Source organism: Carassius carassius, chromosome 30 (assembly GCF_963082965.1).
Source record: "Carassius carassius chromosome 30, fCarCar2.1, whole genome shotgun sequence".
Lineage (NCBI taxonomy): Eukaryota > Metazoa > Chordata > Actinopteri > Cypriniformes > Cyprinidae > Carassius > Carassius carassius.
In genome coordinates, this window is record NC_081784.1 from 21,734,199 (window position 1) to 21,748,724 (window position 14,526).

General features: G+C 36.8%; 1 protein-coding gene across 3 annotated transcripts; it reads right to left on the reverse strand.

Moving 5' to 3' along the window:
* Positions 1 to 2,544: 2,544 nt before the first annotated feature.
* LOC132110902 (exocyst complex component 3-like protein 4) lies at positions 2,545 to 14,244 on the reverse strand. Of its 3 annotated transcripts, none has more exons than XM_059517988.1 (14): positions 14,223 to 14,244; positions 12,318 to 12,611; positions 11,992 to 12,072; positions 11,186 to 11,398; positions 10,032 to 10,650; positions 8,623 to 8,740; positions 8,380 to 8,505; positions 7,180 to 7,280; positions 6,700 to 6,798; positions 4,039 to 4,162; positions 3,423 to 3,545; positions 3,136 to 3,288; positions 2,931 to 3,049; positions 2,545 to 2,840 (listed from the first exon to the last, which is right to left on the reverse strand). In XM_059517988.1, the coding sequence occupies exons 2-14, from the start codon at positions 12,595 to 12,597 to the stop codon at positions 2,624 to 2,626; spliced, it is 2,373 nt and encodes a 790-aa protein (XP_059373971.1). In that variant the 5' UTR covers positions 12,598 to 12,611; positions 14,223 to 14,244; the 3' UTR covers positions 2,545 to 2,623. The 3 variants fall into 3 exon arrangements, with proteins under 3 accessions (XP_059373971.1, XP_059373969.1, XP_059373970.1); XM_059517986.1 differs by lacking the exon at positions 14,223 to 14,244 and adding an exon at positions 14,033 to 14,190; XM_059517987.1 differs by lacking the exon at positions 14,223 to 14,244 and having other exon boundaries at positions 12,318 to 13,322.
* Positions 14,245 to 14,526: the final 282 nt, after the last annotated feature.

Sequence of the window (14,526 nt, forward strand, 5' to 3'; positions counted from 1 at the left end):
TCGTAGATGGGGAGCCAACTTATTCGGTAAATCGGATTCTGGACACGAGACGAAGGAGAAGAGGATTCCAGTACTTGGTGGACTGGGAAGGAGTTGGGTACCTGCTAGGGACATACTGGATCACTCCCTTATTGATGATTACAATCAGCAGGTAGGCCCTTCTGGGAACTCCAGGAGGCGTTCTAGAGGGGGGGGGGGGTACTGTCACGGTTGGTAAACCGTGATCTCTGGGTTTTTTTCACTATGTGGGTGAAGTCTGTGTGTTACGCGTCAGCACTGATTGTTTCTTGTGGGCGTCTCCGCTAATTGTCATCAGCAACAGCTGTCACTCATTACTCATCCCTATATATTGACCTGTCTAGCGTCTTGTGTTTGTCAGAGCGTTGTTTCCTGTTACTCGTCTGATGTTTTGCTCTCGTGTGTGTTTCTGCGTTTTGGATGTCCGTGTCTCCCCGGAACCCCGTCCACTCATCGCATATCACCATCGGATCATCACTTACCTCTCGGCTCGCTCTCCCGCAGTTCCTGTGTCACCCTCTCCTGCTGCCAACTTATCACCGCCCTTCGGATCCTTCACTCACCTGCATCTTGCTGGACTGTGTATCCCCGGCCAAGTATCATCTGTGTTTCCATCTTTATGTACTGTGTCATTCATATAATTAAATATTCATCACTCGCACTTGCTTCCAGCCACTCCTTTCACCCAGTCGTTACAGATCCTCCTTCTAGTCTCCCTGTATACTAATCAAACCCTGGCTTTGGAGATGACCAGCACAGAGACATATTTAGGTCCACATCAAAGAGACGATCCTGCCATTATTCACAAATAACCATTTCTTTCTACAACTTGTTTTTTTATCAGTGAGCGGGAGCATTTTGAAAGCAGGCTGAACAATAATTAAAAGAGAAGTGATCAACGGGAGTCATCCTAGTTCATGTTTTTAATAATGGTGTTAATAAATAAATTGTTGTACACAAAATTTGTCTTTTTCTTCTCAAATTGCTTTTGATATTTTAGACTGGGGTGAATTGTGATATAAAATGCTTTGTAAGGACACTGTTCTGTAGCTGTATGAAAACCAGTAGTGAATATCAAAGCATAAATAAATATTAAATATTTCATTGATGGTCCATATGATTACACTGTATGTCTGATGGGCTAAATATAGTTAATATCTGAATGTAACTTTATATATAAATCCACAACAACATATCACTACGTCTCCTGGCCTATATATGAAAACCTACAGTGCAATTAGGCTACAATAGATCATGTATCATTATGTTGTCCATTTGATCCAAATATGTGTATTATTAATCTTTTAATTCACTAATTAAATGTGTAAAGCAAAAACAGCAGCATTAAACACTAATAGTCTACACAGCTAGAGAACAATTACCTAAGGGAATGAAATAGGCCTATGCAAACACTGTCCATGAAGAAGTCTATTTTATTCAGTATAGTAGTTACATTTTAAAAAAGTTATGCTAAAAACATTAATAAGGGTATTAGAGTTATCATATGGCCTACAGCAATGGTTATTAATGAAAACTATAACAGTAATTTGTATTGTTGCATGAATAGGTAAAATGATCCACCCAAACCTATATATTAAAAGTATTGTTGTATTGTGATACAACAAATATGTTATAATTTAAAAGTGTTCATCACTCCAAAACAGAGAAAAACATCTTTCACAAACATCTACAAGTCTTTCTCTTTTAAAGTGTTATGATGAGTTGTTTTTTGGTAGGGGTTATTATAATAAAGCACAATTCTTAACCCCACCCCAGGCCTTACTAATCTTCAAACCCTGGTTATGGCCATTAGCACAGACCGATTTGATTATTTTATGTCGCCCTGTAAGGTAAGCGGTGCAGGCTGCTTACCTTAAAACATATTTTATTTGGGAAGTGAAACATGTTCCATCATCAGCCCGGTTAAAAAAAAAACAAACAACAACAAAAAAATTGTAATAAAAAAGGCAACATTTTTAATCCAGAAAATTAAACCCTAATGTTTATTATTTTTCAATAATTATTGTTATAAATGGAGATTCAAATTTAGAAAAAAAATTATAATACAAATCTGATCAGTCGTTTAAGATAATGATGGAATGTGCACATACAGTGTTATAGAGACCTCTGGTGGTGTACAGAAGATGTTTTGATAAGGTTCTCAACTTTTACAACTTATTTTTATTTCTGTAAGAAGTCATTTCTGAGTGAAACCAATCAAGAAGACATCAATTGAACGTGACCTGAATGTGATCTCATAGCTGTTCATAGAGGATTACTGAAACCAGCATGCATTTTTGAGAAAGCTTCTTGACTAGAATGTGGCATTTAGAAAATATCACACTATCAAGGCCTAGTAGTATTTTATCATTATTTACTAATAACATTAACAAATGGCATAAGTATTATCACAACATACTAAAACCATTTTAGCCCCTTCTTTGCCTCGTCTATTTTATCCGAAAAACCAACACTGTTTCAAGACCATGAAGGCTTCAAAAGAGGCATGAGAGCATTCCTTATTGCTCATATTCTGAATTAGACTTATGGTCGCTTTCAAACAGTGCAATGATTCTGTTGTCCACTTCAAATCAAATGAGGTGCATTAGCTGTCTGGTACAATGAAGGACAAACAGGAGAAGGGTGTACCAGCCAGGCAGTCTGTGTTGACTGCTGCTTGAATCTCACTAAAGAGAGCCTGCTCTCTATTCCCAGTATTCCCTGTTCTCTGCTTCAGCTCTGCCAGCCGCTGTAGTATAGTATGCTTTTCCCTGCCTCTTATAATTCCCCGGAAGTACAGCAGAGCTGAGAGATGGCTCTTCCTGAAAGGGGTAAAACTTTAAATTAGAGTAAAATGAACAATGTTAAATTAACAGACCTTGTAAATTTACAGCAAGCACTATGACTCTCACCTGATGTCTGGATAGTTATTAACTAATGGTTGTAAATGTTGTTTTACGTCACTTTTTTTGCACCCAATGATCATGCTCAGCTGGTTCCCGACTGGATGAAGCCAATCTAAGGTTGAGTTCTATAGAAAATAATATGATAAGGAATATATAATGATGTTTTGATGAAAAAGCACAGCTGTGCAGAGTTGCATTATGGAGTTTGTACCATATCTTGGAAAATCTCCTTCAGTTCCTCCCACTGATTTGTTATCTTAGTGGCAGCTGTCTCATTCTTCCTGTTTTTGCATGAGTAGTTATTCTTCATCAGCTGAGATACATATTCCTTCACCACAAAAAAGTGAGCTTTGTTCACAAAAGCCTAAAGAGACATAAACAGTGGAAAAACAGAAAAAATATGGCTACAGCAGAGAACATTAGCCAGAGATGGCACTAATGAGATGCACATTAATGTATATGTGTAAATTAATGAAGCAAACTGGTTTGCACTCTCACCTGTTTATGTTTTGGGGTCATGTACTTGCTCTGATCAGAAAGAGTCTTAGTTCTGCTGATCAGCTGTGAAAAGTCTTCATCAAACGAAAACCATTTCCCTGTCATTTGTCTCCTGAGGTAAGGCTACAAACAGAAGCTCTTTACTACTCAATATTAACTCACTACACTATCAAACATATACATTTAGTTAATTATCAATTTCCTGTTGTATAATCACAGACATTATTGTTTATATTTATACTTCAGTGATTTATATACTTCTAGAATCCTGCACATGTATGGTATTGATTTGTATTAAAATAAATGCTTAGTCTCGGGCCGGCAGGAATTGTGGGTGGGGGGAGTGCATGTACAGTTCTCTCTCCACCTTCAATACCACGACTGAGGTGCCCTTGAGCAAGGCATCGAACCCCCAACTGCTCCCCGGGCGCCGCAGCATAAATGGCTGCCCACTGCTCTGGGTGTGTGTTCACAGTGTGTTTGTTCACTGCTCTGTGTGTGTGCACTTTGGATGGGTTAAATGCAGAGCACGAATTCTGAGTATGGGTCACCATACTTGGCTGAATGTCACGTCACTTTCACTTTCAGGTTGTTTGTCAGTTACAGAAGCTCACACCTTGACATTTGTTTTGAAGTCCTCCATCACAGCTTGACTCAATCTGGTGGTCAGTCCATCGATTTCATTGTGAACCAGCCCTAGCTGAATTGGGCAGGTGTCTTGATAGCTCTTCATGTGCTCTCTGGAGAAAAAAAAAATATTGAAATTATATTGCATTATAGTACTGTAGTGTCATCTGTCCAAAACAGAAAATAGGGCTGGGCGATATAGCTAAATAATTATCACGATATAATGTTTTATATATCATTCGGAATAAATAATTATTGAATTTTTATAACCTTTCTTAAAAAAAGAGCAGTAAAAAAAATTACATTTTACCACTGTATTTTTAATTTACTCAATTTATTAAAACAAACAACAATTATTTGTTAATAATTTTAGTTTTAACAATCAAACACAAAATAAATATCTCTTTTCTTATATTTTGTATGCAGAATATATAAGTGCTAAGGAGTCCACCGAAGGGCACATGAGCAAAATAATGCTCCTCATTAAATTGTTTATTCAATGCAAAAAAATTATGACTGACTATAGAAAAGTGCATACCATCTAAACTAATATTTATAAATCGAATATGATTTTGAAAATTTCAGAAAAGATTATGAACAAAGCAGCATCATTGTATTAAAGTAGCTTTATACAAATTGCCAAAGTTCCGATCACACAATTGCATTTAATAACAAATGAGAGGCAGTGGAATGGAATAAAACCCCCACAAAATCTCAATACATGTTTTCTAAAAGTTGAACTTCTTTTAACTTTACGTGGCTTTCTAATAATCTCTTGTATGAGACATGAGAGCAACAGTCATAGTTGCGTTTCAAAAACATGCCGAATCGCTTTAACCTAACCAGTATCTTCTCCACATTGAGCTTCTATATTTCTCTTATATTTTGAATAAAAAATGTAGTCACGGTGCATCTTGTGGGTTCAGCCGGATAGACTAAAACCATTAAAATGCAGCAACGACACGTACATCATCATCACTGAGTCTCCTTGACACACACCTAAAATTCAAATAGGCCTACATCGTTTTTGCACTGGTATGCTATTTTTATTTTATTGTATTTCTAATAATATTATTTCCCAGTCTCAATGCAGGCAGGCGCGGCACTCATTTCAGCATGTTTGATTGTTCTGTTTGTTCGGTTGGATGTCTGCTTGTCACTCATAATACGTGGAGACACATCCAGCGGTTTCCATCATTCTGGCATTCCCCACTGTCAAGGACTTCGCCTGCCAAATGCCCGACTGCCTCTATACAGCACAAATTCCAAGAATTCACATGACTGATTGTTATTTTCGAGATTAGAAGAAAAGAAGATGAAAAGATTAGAAGATTAAATGAAAATTTTTCCATTGATATAAATGCGAACGGTAACGAATAGCTTTTCTCTGTCTATTAAAGACCTCCTGGCTTTGTAAACACAAAATCTTTCTGAATGACATCATTAGGATCTTGTCATTCAGAAGCATGGCTTTTCTTATCACTGCTACGCTGATGACACCCAACTCTACTTCTCATTCCAGCCAGATGACCCGACGGTAGCTGCTCGCATTTCAGCCTGTCTGAGTGACATCTCTAGCTGGATGAATGACCATCACCTTCAGCTTAACCTTACGAAGACAGAACTCCTGGTGATTCCAGCTAACCCATTGCTTCATCACAACTTCTCTATACAGCTGGGTTCGTCAACCATTACTCCTTCTAGGACAGCCAGAAACCTAGGAGTTGTGATGGATCATCAGTTAAGCTTCACAGACCACATTGCTACAACGACCCGATCCTGCAGGTTTGCCTTATACAACATTAGGAAGATTAGACCCTTCCTGTCAGAGCAAGCAACCCAACTTCTTGTCCAAGCTCTTGTTCTCTCCAGACTGGACTATTGTAATGCTCTCCTGGCGGGCCTTCCTGCATGTACTGTCAAGCCTCTGCAATTGATCCAGAATGCAGCAGCAAGGGTTGTCTTCAATGAGCCAAAAAAAGCTCACGTTACTCCTCTCCTCATCAGGTTACACTGGCTACCAGTAGCTGCTCGCATCAAATTCAAGGTACTGATGCTAGCCTACAAGACGACCACTGGCACGGCACCAACTTACCTAAACTCATTGGTTAAATCTTATGTGCCCTCCAGAAGTTTGCGCTCTGCAAGTGAACGACGCCTTGTGGTGCCATCCCAAAGAAGTTCAAAATCACTCTCACAGACCTTTTCCTGGACTGTGCCCAGCTGGTGGAATGACCTCCCACTCTCAATTCGCACAGCTGAGTCTTTACTCATTTTCAAGAAACATCTAAAGACTCATCTTTTTTGCCTGCACTTAACCAACTAACACTAGCACTTTTCCTTTTCTTTTCTTGTCTTTTCATTTATATATATATATAAAAAAAAAAAACCTGGCTATGTGTTCTATATTAGACTAATTGAGACTCGTCATGGCACTTGTATACTGTTGTTGTTCTCTTGTTGACCTGACTGCTTCTATTGTTCTCATTTGTAAGTCGCTTTGGATAAAAGCGTCTGCTAAATGATTAAATGTAAATGTAATGTAAATGAATGGGTGCTCATGAAATAATGGAACTAGACTAATGCGGCTAGCTATATATTATTTCTGCTCCTCCCAAACACTTGAAAAAAATAAATGTAAATGACTTACTTCAGGGCACTAAAGCTGTTGATGTAACTGATGTGATACTCTGCCCAGAGAGAGGAGTTTGACAGAGGACTGCTCCACTCAACAAACGCTGACTCAAACCTACAAATAACCACAATCAGTCATACAGAGAAATAAAACAAACAAACAAAAATAATTAAATACTGCCAAAATTGCTATGCAATAAAACTAAAAATAAAGCAATGACTTAATGTGCTCATGGGATGTGGTTTTGATCAAGTCTACGGGAAAGGTGTGTTATATGTATAGATTGGCACAAAAAAAAAACTTGGAAATTATACGCCAATCTGTTTTACTATAATAACCGTAAAATTAGCACAGAAAGTTATAACAGCTGTTAAGTGAAGGAAACTTGAATAGTTGTCTTCTGTATATAAAATATAGATTACAGAAGCTTTTAGAGCTGTAGATTTACAAAACGGACTTCCACTTAGCATGTTACTGTAGTTATTTATCACAAACCGTTTTGGAAAGGTCTTCAGTTCCTCCAAACAGGAACGCACAACCTTCTGCTCAAGGTTCACATCAAGTCTTCTGGATCCTTGTACATGCCCCTTAATATTCTGGGAAAGAAAACAACATACAGTAAATGTGTTTAGTCCCCTGTTTTTTAATTACAGTGTCCTCGAAAAGATTTGGGCACTTAAACCACTTACAAATGTCTAAATGTCTTTAAAATAGATATTAAAACCAAGCAGCATCTGCCCACAAATGATGCATTTGTAATGTACCGATCTTACATAGACCAGCACATTACCTATGAACATATTACACTAATATTTGACAAATGTCTAAATAGTTTTTGTATTAATTATTATACATATTTTTTATCATACTTCTTTGTGTGAAATTACAGCATTACAGCTTAATGCTGCCTCCTTGTGAGAATGATTGTAAATATGAGTTTCCCATAGTCAGATATTGGATATGAACAGCTTCTCATAATAATATGTATGAATGGGAAACTTGGAAATCATTTTGATAGCAGTGTTTCTAAAATTGGACACGCCATAAACTTAAAGAAGGGGGAAACCATTGCTATTACGACTGCGACTGTTACGTTCTATTAGTTTTTCCTACAACATCTGCATTGCTTTCTCTGCCGTTACAGTCATGTATGTTTATGTACAGTATATGTACATAAATAATCATTTGATGAATATTATATGTATTGTACTCAGTAAAAACATTTATTTGACTGAAACCTCAGAACCGTCAGCAAATATCATGGTAAAAATAAATATGGAATGTTTATATGGTTGTCAACAAATGAGACACTACATTTTATTCAAAATCCATTGAAAATCTTCAACACATGTAGGCTTTAATAATAATTCCCCAAGAAGTGGGCAAGAATGAACCTGGTTTCCTGCATGATTCCTATTTATTCTGACAGCAAAGCACTTGAACATGACAAAATCATAATGACTTCATGAATGTGAAGCAGAACATTACTAATAGCATGCAAAGACAATATACGTTTCGGGACCACTATTAGTAAGTTAAATACATGTCCAATACTGCCCTCTATTGGTAAACAAATGCCCTCGTGAGTTTGTAGCAGTATTAAATGGGAAATCAAAGGACTTTGCTTTAATGCTCATTTTACTTCCATATAAAACTTCGTGAAGGTGAGATAATTAAGAAAGTCTGCAGTCTTACAGTCCAGATGTCCATGTCAATGTGTGAGCTGTAGATTCCCTCATCAATCTCTGGTTTTCTCTTTTCTTTCCACATTTCCTCATTCTCCAACTCAATAATTCTGTTGAGTGATGTTTTCATGTCAGCCTGTCAAGAGCACAGATAACACTGAATTCAGAAACTAGCAGTTATCATCGGACATCATACTGTCAGTACGATCACACTTTTAGTGTTATCTCAGATGATAAATATGCTTTATGCTACCTGTAAGCGACCACAGTATTTGTCTTTTATCTGATTAAGGAAATTTTTGTCCAGTGTCAGCACTCTCTGATCTTCCTTCAACTCAGGCTGAAGAGAGCTGCTCCCCATTACCTTCTCACTATGGAAACAACAATTAAATTCATAATTAAAGCAATAATCATAACCTTTAAAATAATAGTACAGACACATCTATAATCATAAATCTCATAATCAGTCATAAAACACGTCTCTCAACTCTCAAGGGATATCCATTGAATATATGGTTCTGTGCATTATTGTGAAACCAAGTTCTCCAAAATGAATCTCATCAACTGGATCTAAAATGAGTATTCATAAGGATTGAAGGCCGCTGGAATAAATCAAGATGAGCTAGTCATCACACTGAACATAAAACTGTGTTTGGGTCATCTAAAAACACTAGACCTTTCACGATTTGAGAAGTGGATGTTTGGAGCTCTGGACATTCACCTTAAAAGCCTCCGATTGACACAGTACATCAGTCTTGATTGGCTTATGTGAATGAGAATGTGAATCCAGTGAAACTCCAGGTTTGATGTCAATGACATCAAACGCCATTCATTCTCGGATCAAATGTTATTGCGTGGTGTTTATGTGAAGAATGACTGTAAAATTGTCATGCAAAGCTATTGTATATCTCAAATATATGCTTTTGTTCAACAGTTTGGCAGATATTAATGCTTTAATTAATGCAGATATTAATGCAGTTTGAAAGATATTAATGCTTTAATTAAGCAAAGATGCCTTTAATTGACCAAAAGTGACCAAAATACATTTAGAATGTTACAAAAGGTTTTATTTCAATCCTTTTGTTTTCAACTCAAGAACTGTTTTCAACATGATCATAATAAGCAATGCTTCTAGAGCAGCAAATCAGCATATAAAAATGATTTCTGAAGGATCATGTGACACTGAAGAATGGAGGAATGATGCAGAAAATTCAGCTTTGCATTATATGAATAAACTACATTTTAAAATATATATAAAAAAATGAAAACAGTTATGCCTATTTTAAATTGTAACAATATTTCACAATATTACAGCATTTTGATGCAAAAATGGAAATATAAAAAAATGTCAGTCTTACCAACCCCAAACTTTTGAATGGCACTTTAAATTAAATAATGAAATATGTATTTCATGATAATTTCATTGTATTTTTTTATCATTTCCAAACTTGCCATTCTTTTTTTTATTATGTGGAACAAACAGCCACGATATTCTTCCAAAATTGTGTTAAAAATTGAATAAAATTGTATAAAATTTTGTGTCTCAAAAATAAAGTTCATACAGGTTTGAATCAGCATGCTTGCTTCAATATAAAAAAGGTTTTAAGTTATATTGACCATCTGTATTTAGAATAACTTAATCTAAACTGAGGAAAACCTCACCTGGGGTAGCGATGAATAATGAACTCTAGAAGAGCATAGTAATCTTTCAGCTCTAACACCTTTTCCAGAAGTCTCTTTAGATGCTCTCCTACAGCCTCGTGATAGCAGGACACATACGTTTGAAACACATTAAAGTCTTCTGGATATGAGCTCTGAAGCTCAGTCTTCACTCTCTCCAAATCCCCCACCACAACTTTACCCAGAAGCCCCAGATGCACTGCCAGCCAGGAAGCGTTCTGCTCACGGCTGTCCAGATGAACTTTCTTCAGTGTATCTCGAACCCCGTTTAGCACTGCCTCCCTCCATGCTTCCCTCCATCCTTGCATCGCTCCTGGCTCTCCCTGCCTCTTCTCTTCCTCCAGGATAATCTGTGCTACATACACCAGCAGCTCTTTATTGCATGAGGGAAGAGCACTGGAGTTGCGTACGATGTCAAACATTTTGTTCCTTAATGTGCCATAGAGCAGACTGAGATCTTTCTCTTTATTGACTAGTTCGATGGGATAGTCTTCTTGATCCAGAGATTGATGCTCCTTCTGAAACTCCAGGCGTAGAGACAGTAGATTCACGTAGGCCTCCTCTAGAACTTCCCTCTCTATCAGTTTGTTAATCTCCATTACTGCAGAAAATAACAGAAAAAGGATAACAAAAAGCAAAATATTATAATACAGATGACAACATGAGTTGTGTCCTGTTACTGGAACCATAACACAACTGTGTCAACAACTATCATATTTCTGTCATGAATGTTACACAAAGTGTCTAAATACTTTTTGTATTCATTATTATATTAGGTTGCTTCTGTCTAGATCTCTGCCTCACGAGCTCATGTTTTCCAAAAATAATTTTTGTAATATGCTCTGTTAACCACTGATTAGCATCGAAGTGTTTCTGATGTGGTCTGGGCAATGTCAGCATATGTGATGTGCTTTACAGATAAACACTAAACAAAACATACTGAAAAAAATGTAACTTTGATTGTATGTCCTCTTAATAACAGGTGTGCTAAAAAAGCTCCAGTCTTCAGTGTTACGTGATCCTTCAGAAATCATTCTAGTATGATGATTTGCCTCTCAAAAACATTACTTATTATTATAACTGAAAAGAGATACGCTTTAATATTTTTTTAGCAGAAATTGTAATACTTCACTCACCTGACAAAGGCATAGGTGGTATCTCTGGCAGAGTATATGTGTTTCTGAGCTCCAACACTGTATCTATGACCTCTGTCTGCTCTTCAGAGGGAGTCTTCGCCTCTGTGACGGGTTCAAGTAGTTCTTGTTTTTTTTGTTTAGTACCCAGACCCAAACTCTGCCTGATCGATGCCCCTCTCCTTGCCAATGAACCTGTTATTTCAACTGCAGAATCTGAGAATAAAACAAACAGTTACTGGAGATGATTTATGTATTATGTATAACATTCAACTGAGCAAATGGTAGTAAAACAAATATATCAACAGGACAATGTAATATGAAAACTCTTTTTTCTTAACCAGTTACTTATATAGTGAGCTAATTTACTCTAAATTTGACCCTTTTAGTGAATAAACATTTATAGTTTAATGAGAAAATCTAACATCTTTTAATGTACACTAATGCAGTGGATTTGTGAACCCTCATATATATCCCTTACACCTGATATAATAAACATGATATAAAGGTCAAGAGGACACAATCTTTGTTCATGTAACTGTTCTATTAATTCTAGAAGTAAACACTGTAAGGTGTGTTGTTGTGGTTTGTTTTTAAATATGTATAAATATAAAAAGTTCAATCAAAATGCAGGTGTGAATTATGAACTAAAGCTTAAACTCCCAAAAAGAATGTAGCTACAAAACATTTCAGCAGCAAAACGTTCTATATTGTTTGCAACATTTACTATCAACACTTCCTGTCATGATAGCACACATTGTTTTTCACTTGTCTAGAGGTGAATCTAGTGACATGCAAAGACCAGTCACCTGACATAGTTCTGGCAAGAGAAGCCTTTCCTGCCTTTGGACTCTGAAATGAAGATTGCGAGGGAGATCCTTTGCTCAAACCTGAAGAGAGAAACATGCAAGGAGCTTCAGCTAATTAAAAGTCTTATAAAAAATAACAAAACGCATCTGTTTCTTGTCTAACAGTTCACTTGATTGTTTATGATAAGGGTTAAACCAGCACTGTTGTACACTCAAACACTTTATAAGTACCGTAACTTCTGCTTTAGCTTTTAAATTACTGAACTTGAGAAGACATTGTCACAAAAAGCAACACTTTTCACCACGTCTAGTGGATAAACACTTACTTGGTGAGTGCGGTGGTCGTAATGGAGAATTTGAGCTTTGGTCATCAGTGTTCTCTGACCTTTTGTTTTTAAATACAATAGGGCTCTTTTTACTGACCGCTTTCAAACTTTCTCTGAATGACATCTTGAATCCAAGACTCTTCTCTTTGAGTGGACTTTCCATCTGTTTTTCACCATTTTTCGAACCCTTGGTTGCATCCTCAGCCCATTCTGATGGGTCATTAACCTCATTTCCAGCATCTACTTCTTCTTTTGTAGTTTCTGCCATTTGACCATGCATTAGTCAGATAAAGCCTGCAGAAAATACATCAAGAACTTTAAGAAATCTCGAATTATTGCACTAAAAATACACCGGAAGGTTTGACGGTGTTGACCATTTGACCCGTGTGTGTTAGAATGCAACTGTTGAATCTATCAGCAAGTTCATCATGATGTCGGGAGTGTTTTGTTTACTGACAACATGGCATTTTTTTTCACAGGGGTGTAGATGGCATACATTGTCATAACAACAAAAAGACGTGAACTCATATTAACACACTGAACAGCCAAAAAAAGTGAATGAGTGATGATGTGTAGTGCCGTTCTACTACAGATCTCTAAACAATTAGGCTACACACACCTCACATATACCATAAATACCATGATACCATGTACATTTTTTAATGTGAGATCTCAAAAAGCTCAAATTCTTCAATCACAAACGAGAGTGATAACAATTCTAACTTTCTTATTCTGCCTGGAAGTTTCAATTTAAAGTGTTCAATTTAAAATTTAAAGCCATTTCACAATATGGGTCGCAAACTTAATAGATTAACCTCACTTATGGTGAATACTGATAAAGTAGGACACTTCAGGAAATGTTACTTTTACCGCAATTTAACCTGACATTAAACTTTTATGGAAAGCTTAGGATGTCCGTCCAAACCCCATATTCCTTTTAGGCAATACAGTCAAGTGGTCAAGCACATTTCCCTGTGCTTGTTCATTTTGAGTGTTTTTGTTCTACGAAAATAACCCTACACAATGATTAAAGTGTCCACTTATTTAAACCTAATAACTCTAATTTTGCCATTCCATTCTGAAGTAGCCAACATGTCATTACACTGAACTTACACATTTGTTAATACACTCTACACTGCACTTCACAGCCAAACAAGAGGATTGCTGTATAAGTTAATCATAAACGTCTAAGACATGGTGTCCCACTTTAGATTATTAAATATAACCTCGGTTTATAAGACGAAAGGTTGGAACAAGTTTCTGATTTATGGAAATATCTCGTATATTACACCGAGAGCAACACCATTTGTGTTCAACTATGGCATTTTGAGGAAATTACACCATGATACATGTTTGTAAAGGAATGAAATGCACAACACATGGCAGCGTTTTCTCTCTGAACTAGATTACACTACACCAACAGCTCAAGGACATTCGTTACAATGACACATTACAGTAATGTGACTTCAGTTTTCAGCGTTATAGCCTAACATTAAACTCTCTGAAGCTTACATGTCTGTTATTAGCACATCCACGGAAACCTGGTTTAAAGGTAGCGGAGTAGCCTATATTGAAGGTCAGAGCCCTTTAACGTGTTCAAATGTCAGTCAATTCGCCTATAACACGTTTACAAACAAACGTAGCTATTATTACTTTAAAATTAGTTTATAAATATGTTTGTAAACATCGCACGGTAAATCGATGCCCGCACTCACCTGAGATCCGATTTCCTTGTCAAAATCTGCCACTCGCAATTATCTGTCACTTTTCACAGGTATTGCAAAACAAACAGCTGGCAAACGCGCTGCACCGACAGGTTCAACCTCACAATCAAACTAATCAATGTCCCGTAAACACAGAGCTGCGAAAACCCCTGGTTCACACAACAGAGCCTCTGGTATTCACCTTGAAACGTCACTGAAAAGGTGCACTGGGGCGCTCTGGTGGCTACAGAGACGACAATAGCTTCAGATTTTAGTTTCAGATTCTCTACAGTTCTAGACAGAGTTGATTACACATCACTTTCTGATTCCCATATTCTATGGAAATACAATTGTGCCTACTGAGAAAAAAAAGTGGTTATGCAAAGCATAATTCGTTTCCTTTATGAGCAAAGTAGCAGATTCACAAAACAGCAATTCCAGTGCCATCTTGGGTTTTATTTATTTAGACCAATGGTTAGTACATAAAAAAATCAGAGTATTTATTT

What these genes read in the sequence shown, in the direction of transcription:
- LOC132110902 (XM_059517988.1), bottom strand. Translation starts at nt 12,597, where the DNA reads ATGCATGGTCAAATGGCAGAAACTACAAAAGAAGAAGTAGATGCTGGA. An exon ending in ACGACCACCGCACTCACCAA is followed by an intron (nt 12,073 to 12,317) that starts GTAAGTGTTTAT and finishes TTCTCTCTTCAG; the next exon opens with GTTTGAGCAAAGGATCTCCC. An exon ending in ACCACCTATGCCTTTGTCAG is followed by an intron (nt 10,651 to 11,185) that starts GTGAGTGAAGTA and finishes TATTTTCTGCAG; the next exon opens with TAATGGAGATTAACAAACTG.